Consider the following 16324-nt stretch of genomic DNA (forward strand, 5'->3'; position numbering starts at 1 on the left):
TGACTCCTTTGCCAGTTTTCCTTATAAAATGTTCTTCCTTCCTGTGACACAGATACTCTCCATTTTATTCAATAGTCCTATGCCCTTCACCCTTTCCTCTTAAACTAATCCCCACCTTACTTCATTTGCTCCACCCTCTTTACCCTTTTCACTTTCATACTATCCCTTAATGCTCTATAACCTTTGACATCTAACACAATTTATCCTAATAGTTAACTCATATTTACCCGTTTAGCCACAATACTTTGCCATCGTATTCTATGAACTTTTATGCCTAGCTCATTACAACAAGTTCAGGTTTAAAATCAAACGCTACACATAATTAGGAAATTTTATTATTATGTACATTATGATGGATGTCATTAGAATATGGCATTATGCATATTTTTTGGAACTCAAACTTTGTTCAGGTGGTCAAGGAAGATAATAGTATCAGCCTGGAAGTATAATACTGACCTAATACTATGCTGGGCCACCTTCACATTTTTCAAGGACACACAAAAAGTACAGAAAAATAGATAAAAATGGAAAAGCTTCAAATTCAAAACTAGATACAATAAATATTTCAAATAAAGCATTCAAAACAAAACTATTGTTATTCATGTAAAAAGAGAAGTTTTGGAGTCTGGTTCACAAAGATTGAAGATAAAAAGAGAGACAAGAATGGGAAAAACACATACAATAGAATAAAGACTAAACAATCCTTGCCCAATTATGGACAAATTATCATCAGGGGCAAGACTTTAAAAGTATAATCACGTAACTGAATCAAACAAAATAAAATCAAAATACAATATTTCAGAATAAAAAGACTGGCATAATCGATTCACCCCACGGAAACAATGTGGGTGATACTCCACCACCTTGGGTAAGTAACTTGGGTTTTGTTTGGGAAATAAAGCTTCAATCACTTTGTAAATAAAATAGAAAAGCCTAATATAACAAGCTGTGAAAACAATTTTTTTTCTTTTTTTCTTTTTTGCTCTACACCTGGCCAAACTTTACACAAAAAACCTCACAAGAGGTATTTTTCTGCCAGCTGGTCACAAGGCACACTACAGAACAGCACCAGACTGGGCTCAGGCTATTTTAACCAACTGCTAAAGAAGAATTGTCACTAATGAAAGACTGCTTAGCTGTACCTAAATCTTTACTCTTTTTTTTTGTATCATTAAGCTCTTATTGCTTTGCTATTTCTGAATTAAGCAAGTGCCTACTTGGTTGACAATTGGAATTAACCAGGTGGAAAAGGTCTGGTACATAAATGAACAGGAATGTCTCCCAGTGCTTTCTCCAGGCTTGATTTTTTTTTGTGCTGACTTTGGCACTTAATATTAAAAGACCTCACATGTGACTAGAGATGCAATAATTTTGCTATCTTACATACAGTTGGTAATTCCTGTATTGCAGAGAAGAGAAAAATATATAAATCTTCTACATGGGAAACATTTTAAATATATCTGATATATTTTACAATACAAGTGTAAAAAATAATTAACAATATTACTAATCAACAAAAGACTTTATCCATGACCACTTATGTGAATATGAAATACATAAATATATATAACATATATACCACATATATATCTATATATATTTATAAACTTGGACATGACCTAACTGTATACAAACTACAAATAATGTAAGATAATTGGTAATTATAATAAATCACACAGTAATAATTTCCAGCGATGGAACCAAGAACTTCTTTTCAAAACTAAAGCTCTCTCAGTTGTGCAGATAACAGGAGTCACCTACTTATATTTCCTATGAAGAAGCTCATCATGGATTGAACTTTGGCCAATTCAATTACTTGTTCTGAAGTCTTGGAAAATGCGATTCTACTTTGGAAATATGGTAACTATATTTTCTCTATTGGACCCATTGCTAGGTGTATAATTAATAATAGTTTACATTTAATAATTTGAAGAAAAAAAATCATACTACTACTAAATATTTGTTTAGTTATTTGTTGGTAGCATATGACATCACAAGGTAAAGTTATTACAAGGGATATAAAAAGTGGAAAAGAAAAATACTTCATAAAATAACACTATTCTTAGCTGGTAATATGCTTAGATGCAACTATATAGAATACCCAAAGAAGAGTTCCTCTACTCCATATCATTATCAAAAGAATATGCTGTACCTTGATCTTTGTCTACATCAACACCTAGGAATCACCACAAATGATGTTAAACGAGCAATTTTACCAAGTCACAGCAAGTCAGACACAGGCATCCAGACAGTCATCACTTCTATAGTTGCAGGAGCCAGACACCAGCACCTACTTCTTGATACAAGTAGTAGACAACTCAGCAGGAGCCAAGACAGTAGATTATCACACCCAAATAATGTGGTGAAGGAATTCAGTTATATCAAAGCAGACGAACTCAAGCACCAAGAGAACTCAATAGCCAAAGTTTGATGTCCATTTAATGCTAGAGAATAATCTTTGAGGTGTAACACAACCAGTAACATGAAAGACCACTGTCTGCATTCGTAGCATCTTGATGGAAGATCAACATTTAGATTCCAGATTGTCATTTTGGACCTACAATAGCATTCTACAGATTGGTGGAATCTGGAGCAACTTCCTCTTCCTCACTGGGTGTGGAGGCTGCAGACTCTGACGGTGGTGGCCAGCTGAACTTGTTGCTTTTCACACCTGCAACTATAAATTGAAGAAATAATTAATCAAACTGTCATCAACGAATGATTTTAACTTGCTTTAAATACAGCTCCCCAGTAATTTACAATTTGGATCAAGTGACATAATGTGAAATACAATAGGAGTAAGGATGAAAAAGTGGTAAATTAAGTATTCACTCAATACACAAATAAAAATGTATTAAGTCGTACCCTATCCTTCAGTATTTAAATGTCATCCACGTGGACCATTACAGGCAAAAATAAATCTCTATGACATGCACTGACTTTTATACCAGGTAAAATAACACGTTTACAGCAATGAAAATATTGTACTCTAATATTCTTACACAGTCCTAGCAATGAGAAGTGCTAGTATCACCAAAATTTTAATAATTCCAGTAAATTCATGGAGTTCTGGAATTTCTGCTAATGCACTGATGTATTGTGGCTTGAAGCAGTAATGCAAATTAATCAATGAGAAAAACTGAATAATGATGACCATGATGGTGGTGAATATTAATTGGAAATGCACATTATCTTTGTGCATAAGACTTGATAATGGTACACTGAAGCTAAATAACATTCACTATTAACACTTCACACACAATTATCCATTGTGAAATTCTTAAATATACTGACTATACTAAACTATGTTATAATGTTTTATAGGTAAACAAAACAAGGGATCTTTTGCTAAGGTAATCTATGTCTTCCAAGTTGCAAAAGGAATTATAAAAGTTACAAAGAAATCTTAAAAAAAAAAGGAAATCATAAAATTATACCAACAACAAAATGCAGGATATCCTGTTTAATGCTAATTATCTCCATTAACTGAGCATGAAACATCAATCCATTCAAGGTATGTCGGCAAGTATTCTACAAGTCAGCAATCTGCATGACATGACTAATGTTATCCTTATCTTCTTGCCTTAATTTGTGCAATACTTAAACAAATGCCAGGAACAGGTGAAACAACAAACTTAAAACTTTACTGTGAAAAGTACTACACTGCAGCAGTACAGAATTAAAAAATACTGCACTACTAATACACCTGATTTCAATAAATTGCAATTCAAAGACAAAATTCCGATAAAATATTAAATAAATTAGAACTCGAATACCATGCTTCAAATTTCATCGTGAAATACAAGTCCAGGCACTTATGAATCAGTGAAATGGAGGTTACTTCACACTAAGGTGTAAATAATCAATAATATAATAAAAACACAAGGGTATTTGTACACAATCACAGGATAACAAATCAAGTGAAAAATAAATCAATTAATCAAAAATGCTAATCATACCAAAAATACAATACTCTGAAAAATAGTTATACCAAGAGCACAAAAAAAAAAGAAGAATAACCCAAAAAAGCCCTAAGCAAAAATAAAAATTAACATCCACTAAGCAGCCTTTAGGATTTCCCGGAAGTCTCCACACCTGATGAACTCTGAGAGACAAAGGTGTCCTGGTGATCAGAAGATAGTCCAGGTGGTCGAGGCAGGATCTGTGGCCGTTTATCTGGCTTTGGGGGCTTCACTGGCTTCTGAACTCCAAACCCACTACCTGCACCTCTTACTGTGCTCCAAGGTGGAATAAGTTTATGTAATAAGACACATAAGCATTTTTACTTCACACTTACATATTTTCTAAATAACTTCAAAGGTAAATGGCATACATTATAATCATCATTATGGTTATAACAAAATACCTATCCCTCTTCTTTGCTAATTGTTCCTCAAAAATATTCCAGAACTTCTGGTCCACTCCAAGTAAGTGTACATACATGTATGCTTTTCATTATACAGAGCATTATATACAAAGCAGATCCCTGTTTGAGGTACATCCACCAACGAAAGATAACTTGTATCAAAGTAAAATAAATGTAAATAACTGCACATCAGTTCTTATAATAGATGTAAATAATTGAATCTGTATTTACAACTTTTACCAAATTCTACTGTTGATATCACTAGCATAGACAGTATTAATTATTTATTATTACATAACACAACATTGGCTGTACACAAAATTTTCCATCAACTTCTACAATCCTTTTATTTTCCCAGTAATCAGAAGTTATTTTATACCATTCTTTTTTTTTTTTTACAGGATGTGCTCTCATATTAGTCGAACTGTAAACAATTTTCAAAAATAAATCATACACAACAATGTGAAAAAAAACAGATTAGGAACCTCATTCCTTAAAGAACATTAACCCATTGGCAATGAAGTACATACCCCATACACTGAAGTGTTTTGTGAATTTTGTTTACACAATAAAGGTACCAAATGCACTCAAGTCATCTGAGAGTTAATTAGTAGGACTAGCTGCCATAACCTTCTTACCCTATTCCTCAAATTTCCAGATTTTTTTTCATACATTGTCTGTATTATTATTACAGTCATTATTGACATGTGTGATTATCCTATTATTAATAATAATAGTCATTTAAAAAACTTTCTGAAAATCATGGAAAGGGGTTATGAGGTACAATCTGGTAGGCCTAGTAATTATATCTTTAGCGAGCAAGCACTCCTGTAGCTATATATATGTACACAAAACCAATAAACTAAAACACAGTGGTCTGGGCATGTAAATACAAGCCCTATTTGTGTAAACAGATTAAGCATTATGTTTATTCAATGGCTGACAAACAAATATATTGCTCCGAGGTTTCCATTACACCAAAACTATCTTTTTAAGCAGAAGCCACTCGGATGAATTCTCCAATTCTCCAGCACTGTACCATTAGTAACACTACCTTCCCTCCATATTCATTTATTACTTGTTACTGTAGCTTGTTAAAGTGTCATGTTACAATTAATAATGCTGTTTTCTGCAAACACCAGGGTACACTCTAGTATGAAGAATTGCTGATGAGATATATCAATATATCCTTTATCATCATATTTGCTCTTTACCAGTGAAGTACAATTCAAGACAACAAGTAATCATCTAGATTTTCCCCAACTGGCTACTCTTCAGAGCTCTGCCTAAAATCAAGCTAAACATTTCAAATTAATTAAAAAGAAATCATCAATATATTTATGTATATTCAATGAAAAAATGAAAACAGACACTCAATCTTTTATTTAGCATGTCTGCAAAGCATAGTAACTCATGGGCAGATACATAGTTACAATAAGAAAAGAATAATGTATTAATGGCTTTTTCTTATTGTGTCTATATTCCATGTTAATGTGTTGGCATTTTTGTCCAAAAATAACGAAATGTCAGTTACTATGCCAAATTTTTGGATCTATCCCCAGTATTAACCCTGTTCAGGTTGAGGCGGGTCTGAAAGTCCTACCCTCCTTTGTACTTCTACTGGAACAGCAACTTCTAAATACCTGAGAGCCATGTTCTCCTTAGCAGCTTCATGACTTTTTCTATCTAAGGAAAGGGGGTTACTGCAAGACCCATGTCTACTAAAGATATGGTATAACAGAGTCTGTCAGACCTATGTCAAAAAGATATGTTGCATTTAGTGGTCTGTGAAACCCATGGAGGGCCAGACATCATCACCCATTACAACAAAAGAAAAGGCAGACTATATGGATTTGACTAAATGCATGCTACATGTCATACAGCAGCATGTGAAAGAAATTGACCCTAGCTGTTTTCGTGTATGTTGCAACTGCAAATGCCTACAAAGTCTTCAAGGAACCCTGCGAACAAGGTGTGAAGGTCATGGACTGCTATAAGTTCATGCTACAGTTGGCTAAGGAGTTAGTGAAACCTTGGGCAGAAGAGCAATGTTTATTCCATGGGAAATAAGGGACTAATCAACCAGCTATCAAAAAATGCACTGGATCTGTCTTAGAACAGGCAGAGAGAGCACTTGTGCACCAGTTGCCATTTCATAGCAGGATGCCCATTATCCCCTATCAAGCTTTTGGGACAAGTCATTCAGATTTGCTTCTATTTTTTTTAGGGAAGTATATAATGTATGATAATTCATTTCAAATAATAAAAGAAGAAAAAATCTATTTTACATGTCTAAATAGCTTAAAAAAGAAATACTGCCACCTATTATTAATTTCTTAATAAAAGAAACAGATGCATACTTCCCTGGAATTTTAAAGATTGGGTCTGACAAATCAAGGTCTGCCTGAGAAGCAACCAGCACTAATCTTGCCTGAACAGGTTTAATGTTATAAATGGAAAAGGTGAAAGTCTACATTTCCTTGATATCAAAATTGCTTGATCAGAAAGAAAGAAAGAAAGAAAGAAAGAAAGAAAGAAAAAAAAAATCAGTTTTTCACATATTTTGAATTTGTTATGTAGTTTAATGTTCTGCATTTCCAAAAACTAAATTTATGGTGGTCCTCATCACACCCAGCCACCTAAAGGCATAAATTTTTCATCTTTCACCATAAGCAGTTTTTATCACTGAAGTTTGTACAGCTAAAATCTACGTAATAAGAACTGAAGTCTCATGCTGGTATATCACATAGTGATTCAACAGTGGAGCATCAAAGTTGAAAAAAGTAAATGCTGCCATAAAAGAAGGAAATGGAAAGGAACAGGAGAAAAGGAGGGCAATATAGATGAAGAGAGAGGAAGAGAGATGGGGGAAAGAGAGATAGACAAAGATAGGAGATAAGAGAGAGATGGAGTGAGATAGAGGAAAGAGAGGAGAGAGAATGAGGGGGTATTTTGTTTGAATAGTATTGACGAGGATCCCAAAGCACCATCCATGCATGCTTAAATCTAAAGGGTGATTAAATGCTAACAGTGGTTTTCCTCTCTTTGGAAAAAATAACAATTTTGTTCACGGAATCAGATCAATTTGAAAATACAAAGGTTGCAGCATTTTATTTACTACACATATCTTAATAACACTTGTTAAATTCTAATACATTTATTCTGACAGCTGCAATTACAAAGCATTATTTCTATATAATTCAGATTAACATTCTAAGGGTCTGCATCCAGTGTGAAACAATGATGACATACAGAACAAAAATATAAACTAGATAGCTGCAAAAAATAAAAAAAAGTGTTGGTAATCAATTTACAAAGTAGAGATGGACAACAACAATATCAATCGACACAGCTTTTAGCTATACTAACCTTGAGAAGGGCTGGTAACTCCTACTTGGACGATGGACACCTGCTGCTTTTCTACGGAGTACATATGGGCTTTCTCAAGAACTGCTCCTGCACCTGTAATGTCTGAATGTGTTCCTCCACCATCATCCCTAGCACAGTCGTCATTAGTGTTATGACTGGTGTTGTCCCCATCCTCCACTGCCATCACCAGTGTTCCTGATGCTTCCTGCTGTGCTGATGATGATGACCCTAGGTCTGCAAGTCCCAGAGTGAAAAGAGAGAAGTCAGACCATCACCAATTTAAGAATTTGCCACAAACGTAACTGGCTTTAAAACCAAACCTGTGGAGGGTCAAAGTGTATAATACACTGTTAATGGTATGCCAAAATCCCTTACTATGTACATATGCCATTTATACAAGGGTAAATATTCTAGAAAGCATTTTTTTTCTCAGAAATGCTCTAGCCTCCTTTAAAAAGCACCATCAAACGGACTAATAACAACCACCAATCAATGGTCTAGGGCAATTAATCTCAGGTTGCCATGGAATATAAAGAAATATTACTGCATTATGTCATCTTCACAAGTGCTATTCACGTTATCAGTTACATACACCATAAAAATACTTGAGATCAACCATTCAATATTACTGTAACACAAATATGACACAAGAAATCAAGTGAAATAGCATATGCAGGATAGCTAGTAAATGGAGCGAGGAAGGCAAAAGACATACAAAGACATCTGGCATTTCTGGGTTTGCTCTTTCCCTTCTCTTATCCGATCAAACATTTTTAGATGTCAGTATATTCAAGGCTGATGTCTTCAAAACCAATGTAAAATTTCTTTCGCCCTGAACTTGCTCCGAATTATTATCAACAGCTTGATTTTTAACTGCACTATAGCCACTAATTGACTTGGTTACAGATATATAACAAGACTAAGAAGAAATAAATGTCACAGAGATATTACAAAAGATTGCATTTCCACTTTTTTCTCTCAACACATAATTCTACTACACAAAATGGATTTTAAGTTTATAAATAAATTGCTAGTCAACTGATCTTTTATATCAAATTGAGGAATAGGACTCCATATTTTAAAGGTAGAAGCTGAAGTACATAGAAAAACTTAATATACTTATGCATTATGGATGTGCCTGTTTGGGATGGGCATATTGGTAAGGCAAAAAATGTCTTCTAGTTTCCATTAACTGTCTAGACTCACTTATCTAATCAACTTCACACTCCAGAACTCCCTTTTGAGGAATCCTCAGCAATAACCCTTGTTGGCTTTCATTCTTATACATTAACCTTATATCAAAAGCAAGCAGACAAACATAACAGACAGACAAACACACAGACACAGACAGACAGACAGACAGACAGATAGACACAGACACACACACACATTCATATATCAGTATGCACTGTGCACACACACACACACCCACCCACAAAAATGCAACTGATATTGCCAGTTACTTTTTCTTCAAATATGAGTAACAACCTTTCAAAATGGACAGGACTCTCCAGTAAGAAAATAAGACATGATGTAAATAACTAAGCATCCACTACCTTAAAATACTTTTTTTTTTTTATATATATATACACAAAAATATTATTTAATTATGTCTGGGTTAATGCTGGAAGGCAAATATTACCGCATGCTACACACAATAAGCATAAGCATTGAAAGTATTTTTTTGTCTTTTTTTTATTGTGTGTTTTACATAAGATGATAAACTATATATATACCATTTGCTGATAATGCTTATGACTTTTACTAAGTTTTAAATTTGATCACATTACAAAAAAAAAAGTCCTCCATTATCCTGCTTGATTTATTATCTTAAATAGATTCTACATTAAAGAAAAAACAAAATTAGTGTCACGATATCCTACAAATCAAATATCCGATTTTTTAACCCACTGATGCTGTACATACATCCCAAGTCCACTGCGATTTTAGTCTGCTAAAATCTACATTGATGGCTCCACTAGTGCTTAATCACCATGGTGTCAATTAGTGTCTAATGAATCTCACCTGTTTACACGTTTCCCTGATTTTTATCAAATATTCATTTTCTAGCTATTATAGCTATTAGCGTTCTAATCATCATAATGTTAATAATGATCATAAAAATTACAATAATGATATTACCATCACTGAAGAAGAGGGAGAAGAAAAAAGAAGAAGAAGAAGAAGAAGAAGAAGAAGAAGAAGAAGAAGAAAAGAAGAAAAGAAGAAGAAGAATCAGGTAGTCAAATGAGGCCATGTAGGTCTACTAATAGCCTCTTTGGTGAATAGGTACTTTGGAGCTATCTATGTGGAAACAAATATCACAAAAAACTACAGCAGGCAATGTATGTACCTGGCACCAGCAGATTAAGCATAAGTAAGAATACATGAGAGATTATTTATTTCAACTCTCACACCAATTTAAGATAAAAGGCATGCTTCAATTGCAATTAACTTCAATGTTTCTAACAGGTATGGAGGACACTGTTGATAGCCTTCTTTAAGCTTTATAATGCAACTGACGACACTGAGGATAGCCTGTTGGATACTCTACCTAATACTGGAGCTTGTATGTGGGGGCCAGAGCCAGTGCTATTGGGACGCTGAGGCAGCACAACGGGACGTTCAGGAATTTGAGGTTTGGAATGCTCCACCATTACAGTTGACCGACTCATCAAACTTGGCTTTTCTGGCAAAGCTGGCTTGTCAGCCCTCTGTTACAAAATGTATTATTTAATTTCTGGGGCTTATGACATACTCATTTCAATTCTACTCTATCACAGGTAGCATTCAATATGATTTTGGAATCACTACATGAACTACCAATGAAATACGGTTCAAATTTGGTGTTACAAAATTAAAGGGGCTTACATATATAGTTCTGGAATATTCTTCACATTCAGTCTGATATGCAATTCTTTTGTACTTCATACATTACTATCTTCCTCCTCAAGTGACCATCTAAATGCTAGACACACCATTCTAAAAATACTTACAGGTGGTTCTGCTCGTTCTGTCTGGTTGTTTTCTTTAGTTATTCGCTGTTGGTTGACCGCTGGAGTCACTGTGTGGATAGTTGTGCGCTGAGCAGGTGTAGGCGGTAATACCGGCCTTGGATTATCTCCTCCAGAACTTACACGTGGTATTGGTAAGACTCCTGGTGCAGGTGCACTTTCTCCTTCACCAGCAGAAGGGGTGTGGCGTGGCAAGGCCACAGGCTGACCAGCAGCCTGTTGCTGTATTACATTTTCAAGAGATTGACGGAATGATCGTACTGATTTGGGGGATGCATCACCTTCTTCTTTTTTAATTTCACCTTCGACCACAAACCCTATTGGTGCAGGTCCTTCACTTACTACATCTTTTCTTAGTACTACTTCCTCTTCATCATCAACTACATCTACATCTCTCTGGGGTAACAACTCAAAGCCAAGTACTACCCCTTTACTTTCAGTCTTCACTTCTGATTGTGCATGTACTGATCTCTCCAGTGCATCAGCAGCAGGAGGACTGGGTCTGGGCGGCTTGGCAGGAGCAGTGGGCGGCTTAGGAGGTTCAGCTGTGGGTCTCCTAATACTATTACTATGGTGTAACCTCGCAGCTGGGGCTGGAGTAGCTGATTGAGCACCTGCCTCACGGGGGGGTGTATTACTGCGTACCTGTTCTGGTGAGGCTGAGGCACTTGTGGTAGTAGATGTTACTGATGGTGGTGACTGTCCATCATTAACTAAGGGTCCGTGGGTGCTTACTGGCCGAACCTGAGGGGGTCTTGGAGCCTGCTTCTTTTTAGTTCTTTGGGGTTGCTTTGGACTTTCACATTCACCTGAACCTGACACACCTTGAGCTCCACCAGTTACAACATCTATACGACCTGATAAATCTGAACTTGCATTTCGACGGTGGGTCTGAGCAGCTTGCCTAGCTGGCGTTGGAAGTGTGCCATTTGGGGCAGCATGTGTTCTAGATGGAGAAGGTGGCACTCTGGGTGTCACACCAAAGTCTACATTCTCTTTAAAGAAATAGTCACTATACTCTACCAAATGCTCTACAATGGAACGGTAATCACTGGTGAGGCTCATGTTACGTCCTAATGTGGACAGATCTGGCTGTTCCTCTGAATCTCTTTGTGCCCAAATGAGGTTTGGTGCCATGACTATAGCTATATTGCTAGGAGACATTTTATTACTATTTGCATTGGCAGCAAGAATGGCTAGGAACTTAATAAGATATCTAAGATTGGCCAGATTAGCAGGAGGGATCTGATTTACTACGACCCAGAGGGCTCTCAAACGGTGCTGATGGTCGGGATTTCTCACAGCTTCTAACCACTGGTCATGCTTGACATGTGTCAACAAAGGTTCTGGCAGCTCACGGAGGTAGCACTTGAGGGCACCAGCAACAACGTGTACATCATAGTCACGATCATGTTCATCTGCTTGGGCCAAGGTTTCATTAGTCACCAAGTTTGCATCAAAGGCACCTTTCAACCGGCGTACCTTGGAGGCACTACCAGCTACCCTAAAAATACCTTCTTCATACAGTCCAACTTCAATCAGCCTGCGCACACACACTTGGAGAGGTACAGCAATTTCCTGAAATACATTTCTAAGGTTATTTCCCCATTAACCCTACCCTTAACTACTGTTTTATAAGTTAATCAATATATAAGCAAATATATATATATATACATATATACATACATACATACATACATACATATATATATATATATACATATATATATATATATATATATATATATATATATATATATATATATATATATATATATATATATATAAATAAATAAATGCATAAATAAACTAATTAATAAACAAATAAATCACTCATTTAAAAAGATCCTAAGATAAGAACAAATTTTAAAAGTAAAATTGGAGGCAAGATCATCATTAAACAAAATCTTTACTTACTTCCTGTGTTATCTTGAGGTGATCATGCAGTGGCACTCCATAAACTGGACTACTGGATGAAGCATGCAACTGCGATTTCATTTCGGGTAAAACACGGTCCAATTTATTAAGCGTACTTTGAAGAAATTCCCGCTGAAGTTCTAAGTATCCACACATATACTGTGACACTTCACGTTCTCGAGCCAATAAACCAAAGATGTCACAGGCATATGAATCCTGAAAGGTAGTACGTAAATCAATATAAAAATCAATTATACTTCTGTAAATATATATATATATATATATATATATATATATATATATATATATATATATATATATATATATATATGTATACTTTTATCCATACATATGTATGTGTAGTCTGTGTATGTGTATAAAATCCACACTATAAAAAACACACACACACACACACACACACACACACACACACACACACACACACACAACACACACACAACACACACACACACACAACACACACACACACATATTCATTCATTAATAGAATGAAGACAAGTCACTCTCATCTCTGTATGAGAGGTGGTCTGAAAGCATATGATAAACAGTGTAAATGAGTAAATGAATATGCAATATGCAGTACTGTTCATTTTCTGTCATCTTATTTTCTATTTATCTTCTTTTCCTTACTCCCCGACCAAAAAAATATATCTAAAAAAATAATGAAAACAATTTGGGGGGGGAGGAAATTCTTTTCCAACTCACATAAAAGTCCAAAAGTCCTGTGATATCTTTGCAACTTTTTTAATAGGATCTTTACCTGGTTAAGTAATTGAAAAAGGCTAACTAAAACTGGATATGATTTACTAATATTTACTTTTTCTCTTCTTCAAGTAATAATAATATGACACTCCCCCTTCTTGACCTAACCTTTCTATATACATTCATTGAGAAGTGAGCCTCCTACTCCACTTAAGATCACCTGTTTTTGTTTTCATATATGGATACGTTTGTTTTTTTTAAGTCTGCCACATGTATATGAATATTCAAGTACACATGTGTACATGGGTACACATACCTGTGGGTGTTACATAAATGTGTACATGTTTGTATGTGCATGTTTAAATATATACACATATCATGGGTATCACTGTGGCATTAAATTTGGTGGGTATCAATGGCCAAATAAGCCCAATGACCATACACATGCATTAAAATCTTAGCCAAAGAGGGAGTGTATATTTCAGTATGATTTAGGGACATCATGCTAATAGGGAGAATACTCAGCGGGTCATTTGATTGCTCAGAAGAGTAAGCTTGTAAGAGAGAAGAAATAATTCTTTGTCCTTTTCACTTACCACTCCTTATCATTGCTTCTTGTGTATCTTAAACCATGTTTAGACTGTTTATTGTGTGCATTCTTTAAAATGTGATGAAAAGTTAGCCTACCTACAATACTTATCATTTCACATGATATTAGATATATGTATGGTGTTTCAGCCTTTGAAAAATCTGCAAACAGTCCTGCTTCTTGATCTCTGTCCACAAGACCTGTTATCCCAAGGGATTCATCTCCAAGCGAATTGCATAGAGTTGCCGCAAGGGTCTCCAAAGAGTTGGATACCATGGCAACAAAATCAGCAAAGTCGAGATTGACGACAATGACATAGCTCAATATTGCTCCACATTTAGTTTGAATGATAGCTCTACCCATCATTTAGTCCACGCAAGTATTGAAGCATTGAGGATCTCCTAGTGTGATTCATGATGCACTTAATCACACATCATCTTAAGGTCAATGTAGGCTGCGTGTTACCTATTAATGAATTGAACAACACTCTGCAATAATGTTCATTTGTATATTCTGTTTGCTAACACCTCATCATTTACTGATAACAGTAGAAGAGATCTGGCAAAGGATTTCTGAAAAGCAGAGAGAATAACCCTTGATTGTTCAACACTCCCAACAAAATATAAAAAGGGTAACATACTCGTGCTTGATCCAGCTTGGTCTCTGCCTCCTCTAATTCCTCTCGATACAAGTCCATCTTCGTATTTTGGCTGGGGTTGGCCTGAGAATTGCGCCATCTTGTCTTTGCTGCGTCTAAGTCCAGGCCAAACTAAAGTAAAAGATCCAATGCTGAATAGTGTTTATATCCTTGACAGTTCACATATAATATATTGAAAAAATAAATACTTAAAACAGGAGAACATCTATTCTTTAGTAAGGAATTATGCTAAGTAATGAAGGCAGTCCACATTATTTCTTTTATAGAAAGGGACACATGTCTTATATTTTATCAAAGGTTGAAAAGATAAGATACTAAAATTAGATTTAAAAAATCATGTTGAATAAAAAAAAAAAGTAGGCATACTTTAGAGAAAAAATTATCAACTCTTAAAAAGTTTAATGTTCATACCTGCTTTAGTTGTTTCTTTTGTTTAGAAATGGAAGGGAAGTCTTCCTTGATTAATTGAAGAAGTGGCCCTAGAACTTGCTTTTCCACCTGGTCCTCAAACTCCACTACATCCAGCCCCATAGCCTGCTGTACCTCTACTACACGTTCAACCACAATCCTGAAACGTGTGAAAACCTACATGAACACCCAAAAGAATGAGCCTCCCTATGATCATCTGATATAAATAAAAATAAAAATGTCCTGATGTGTGGCATTTACGAAAAAAATCAAATCAAAACGTCACATTTCTTAGAAAACGGTAGCACTTTTTCCTAACAAGAGAAGCTTTGAACAAAAATAACCAATTCTGTTAAGTGGCAACATTTTGAGATGCTGAGAACCTTATCATCCAGCAATATACATGAAAATATAAAATTTCAGGAAGCTTCAAGCTTACCAAATTTTTACCTAACTAAAAGGTCACTTCACCACTATTTTAAAAAGAAAATAAATATCAATAAGATTCCCAGATATTCCTTAAAATCCTTCTTTGTGACAGGATTTCCCAAGTACTAGATAATTTCACCAAATTGGGCAATAAATATTACTGTTCAAGACCTTTAAATATCTAAACATAAAAAAAGGGAAGAATAAAAAGAGGTACCCAATAATGACGAGTATTAAAAAACAGAGGCAGTTGCCATCCAACTCCATGAAGATAATTAAAGTATGTCTATTTCCTTTATTTCAATACTATGGCTTCTCCAAAGGTATATAGTGTGTAATTATCTCTTTTGGCTATCAGCAACAATCGCTATATCTTCCATAAAATTGAAAATATCCTTGGTTTTCCAGAAATGAAACAGAAACTTATTTTCACCCTATGGCAATATGGTATTCAGACTGAGCTCAGGTGTGAAACGGTACATAGCCCATTTAACTCTTAGTCGAGAAAAAACCTACTCAGAAATCTATTCACAAACCGACACTTCCCTTACAAACAATTCCTACTTTCTCCCACATGCCAGAATTACCACCAAACCCTGCTTCCTAATAAAGTATTATTGGTACTATTTCCTCATATGGTACTCAGTGCTTTGCTTCGCTCATTTAGTCTATAAAATCAAGAGTTTTTTTCTGAGTATAATTCCTACTTTCATAAACAAATTTGGAAGAAAAGGTATATTAACACTTTGTTTCACTATTCTACTCCTTTTCATTACTCCTCTGTATCTTACAGACCATAACATCATATATTATAGACATCACAGACAACTTTAAAACCATAACTTTTTAAA

At 35.1% G+C, this 16324-nt stretch overlaps 1 protein-coding gene across 2 annotated transcripts in view; it reads right to left on the reverse strand.

Annotated features, from left to right (window-relative positions):
* Positions 1-319: 319 nt before the first annotated feature.
* Positions 320-16324, reverse strand: part of LOC113804421 (SH3 domain-binding protein 1) — a 31964-nt gene continuing 15959 nt past the window's right edge. The window contains exons 4-11 of one of the 2 annotated variants that reach the window (XM_027355296.2): positions 15048-15204; positions 14619-14747; positions 12667-12882; positions 10732-12327; positions 10290-10449; positions 7736-7969; positions 4096-4233; positions 320-2677 (exon numbers count right to left, since the gene is read on the reverse strand). In XM_027355296.2, the coding sequence (XP_027211097.2) occupies positions 2571-2677; positions 4096-4233; positions 7736-7969; positions 10290-10449; positions 10732-12327; positions 12667-12882; positions 14619-14747; positions 15048-15204 (2737 nt within the window). In that variant the 3' untranslated portion in view covers positions 320-2570. The remainder of the gene's footprint in view (positions 2678-4095; positions 4234-7735; positions 7970-10289; positions 10450-10731; positions 12328-12666; positions 12883-14618; positions 14748-15047; positions 15205-16324) is intronic. The other variant, XM_070130852.1, reaches the window with a different exon arrangement.

This window comes from Penaeus vannamei, chromosome 15 (assembly GCF_042767895.1).
Source record: "Penaeus vannamei isolate JL-2024 chromosome 15, ASM4276789v1, whole genome shotgun sequence".
NCBI lineage: Eukaryota > Metazoa > Arthropoda > Malacostraca > Decapoda > Penaeidae > Penaeus > Penaeus vannamei.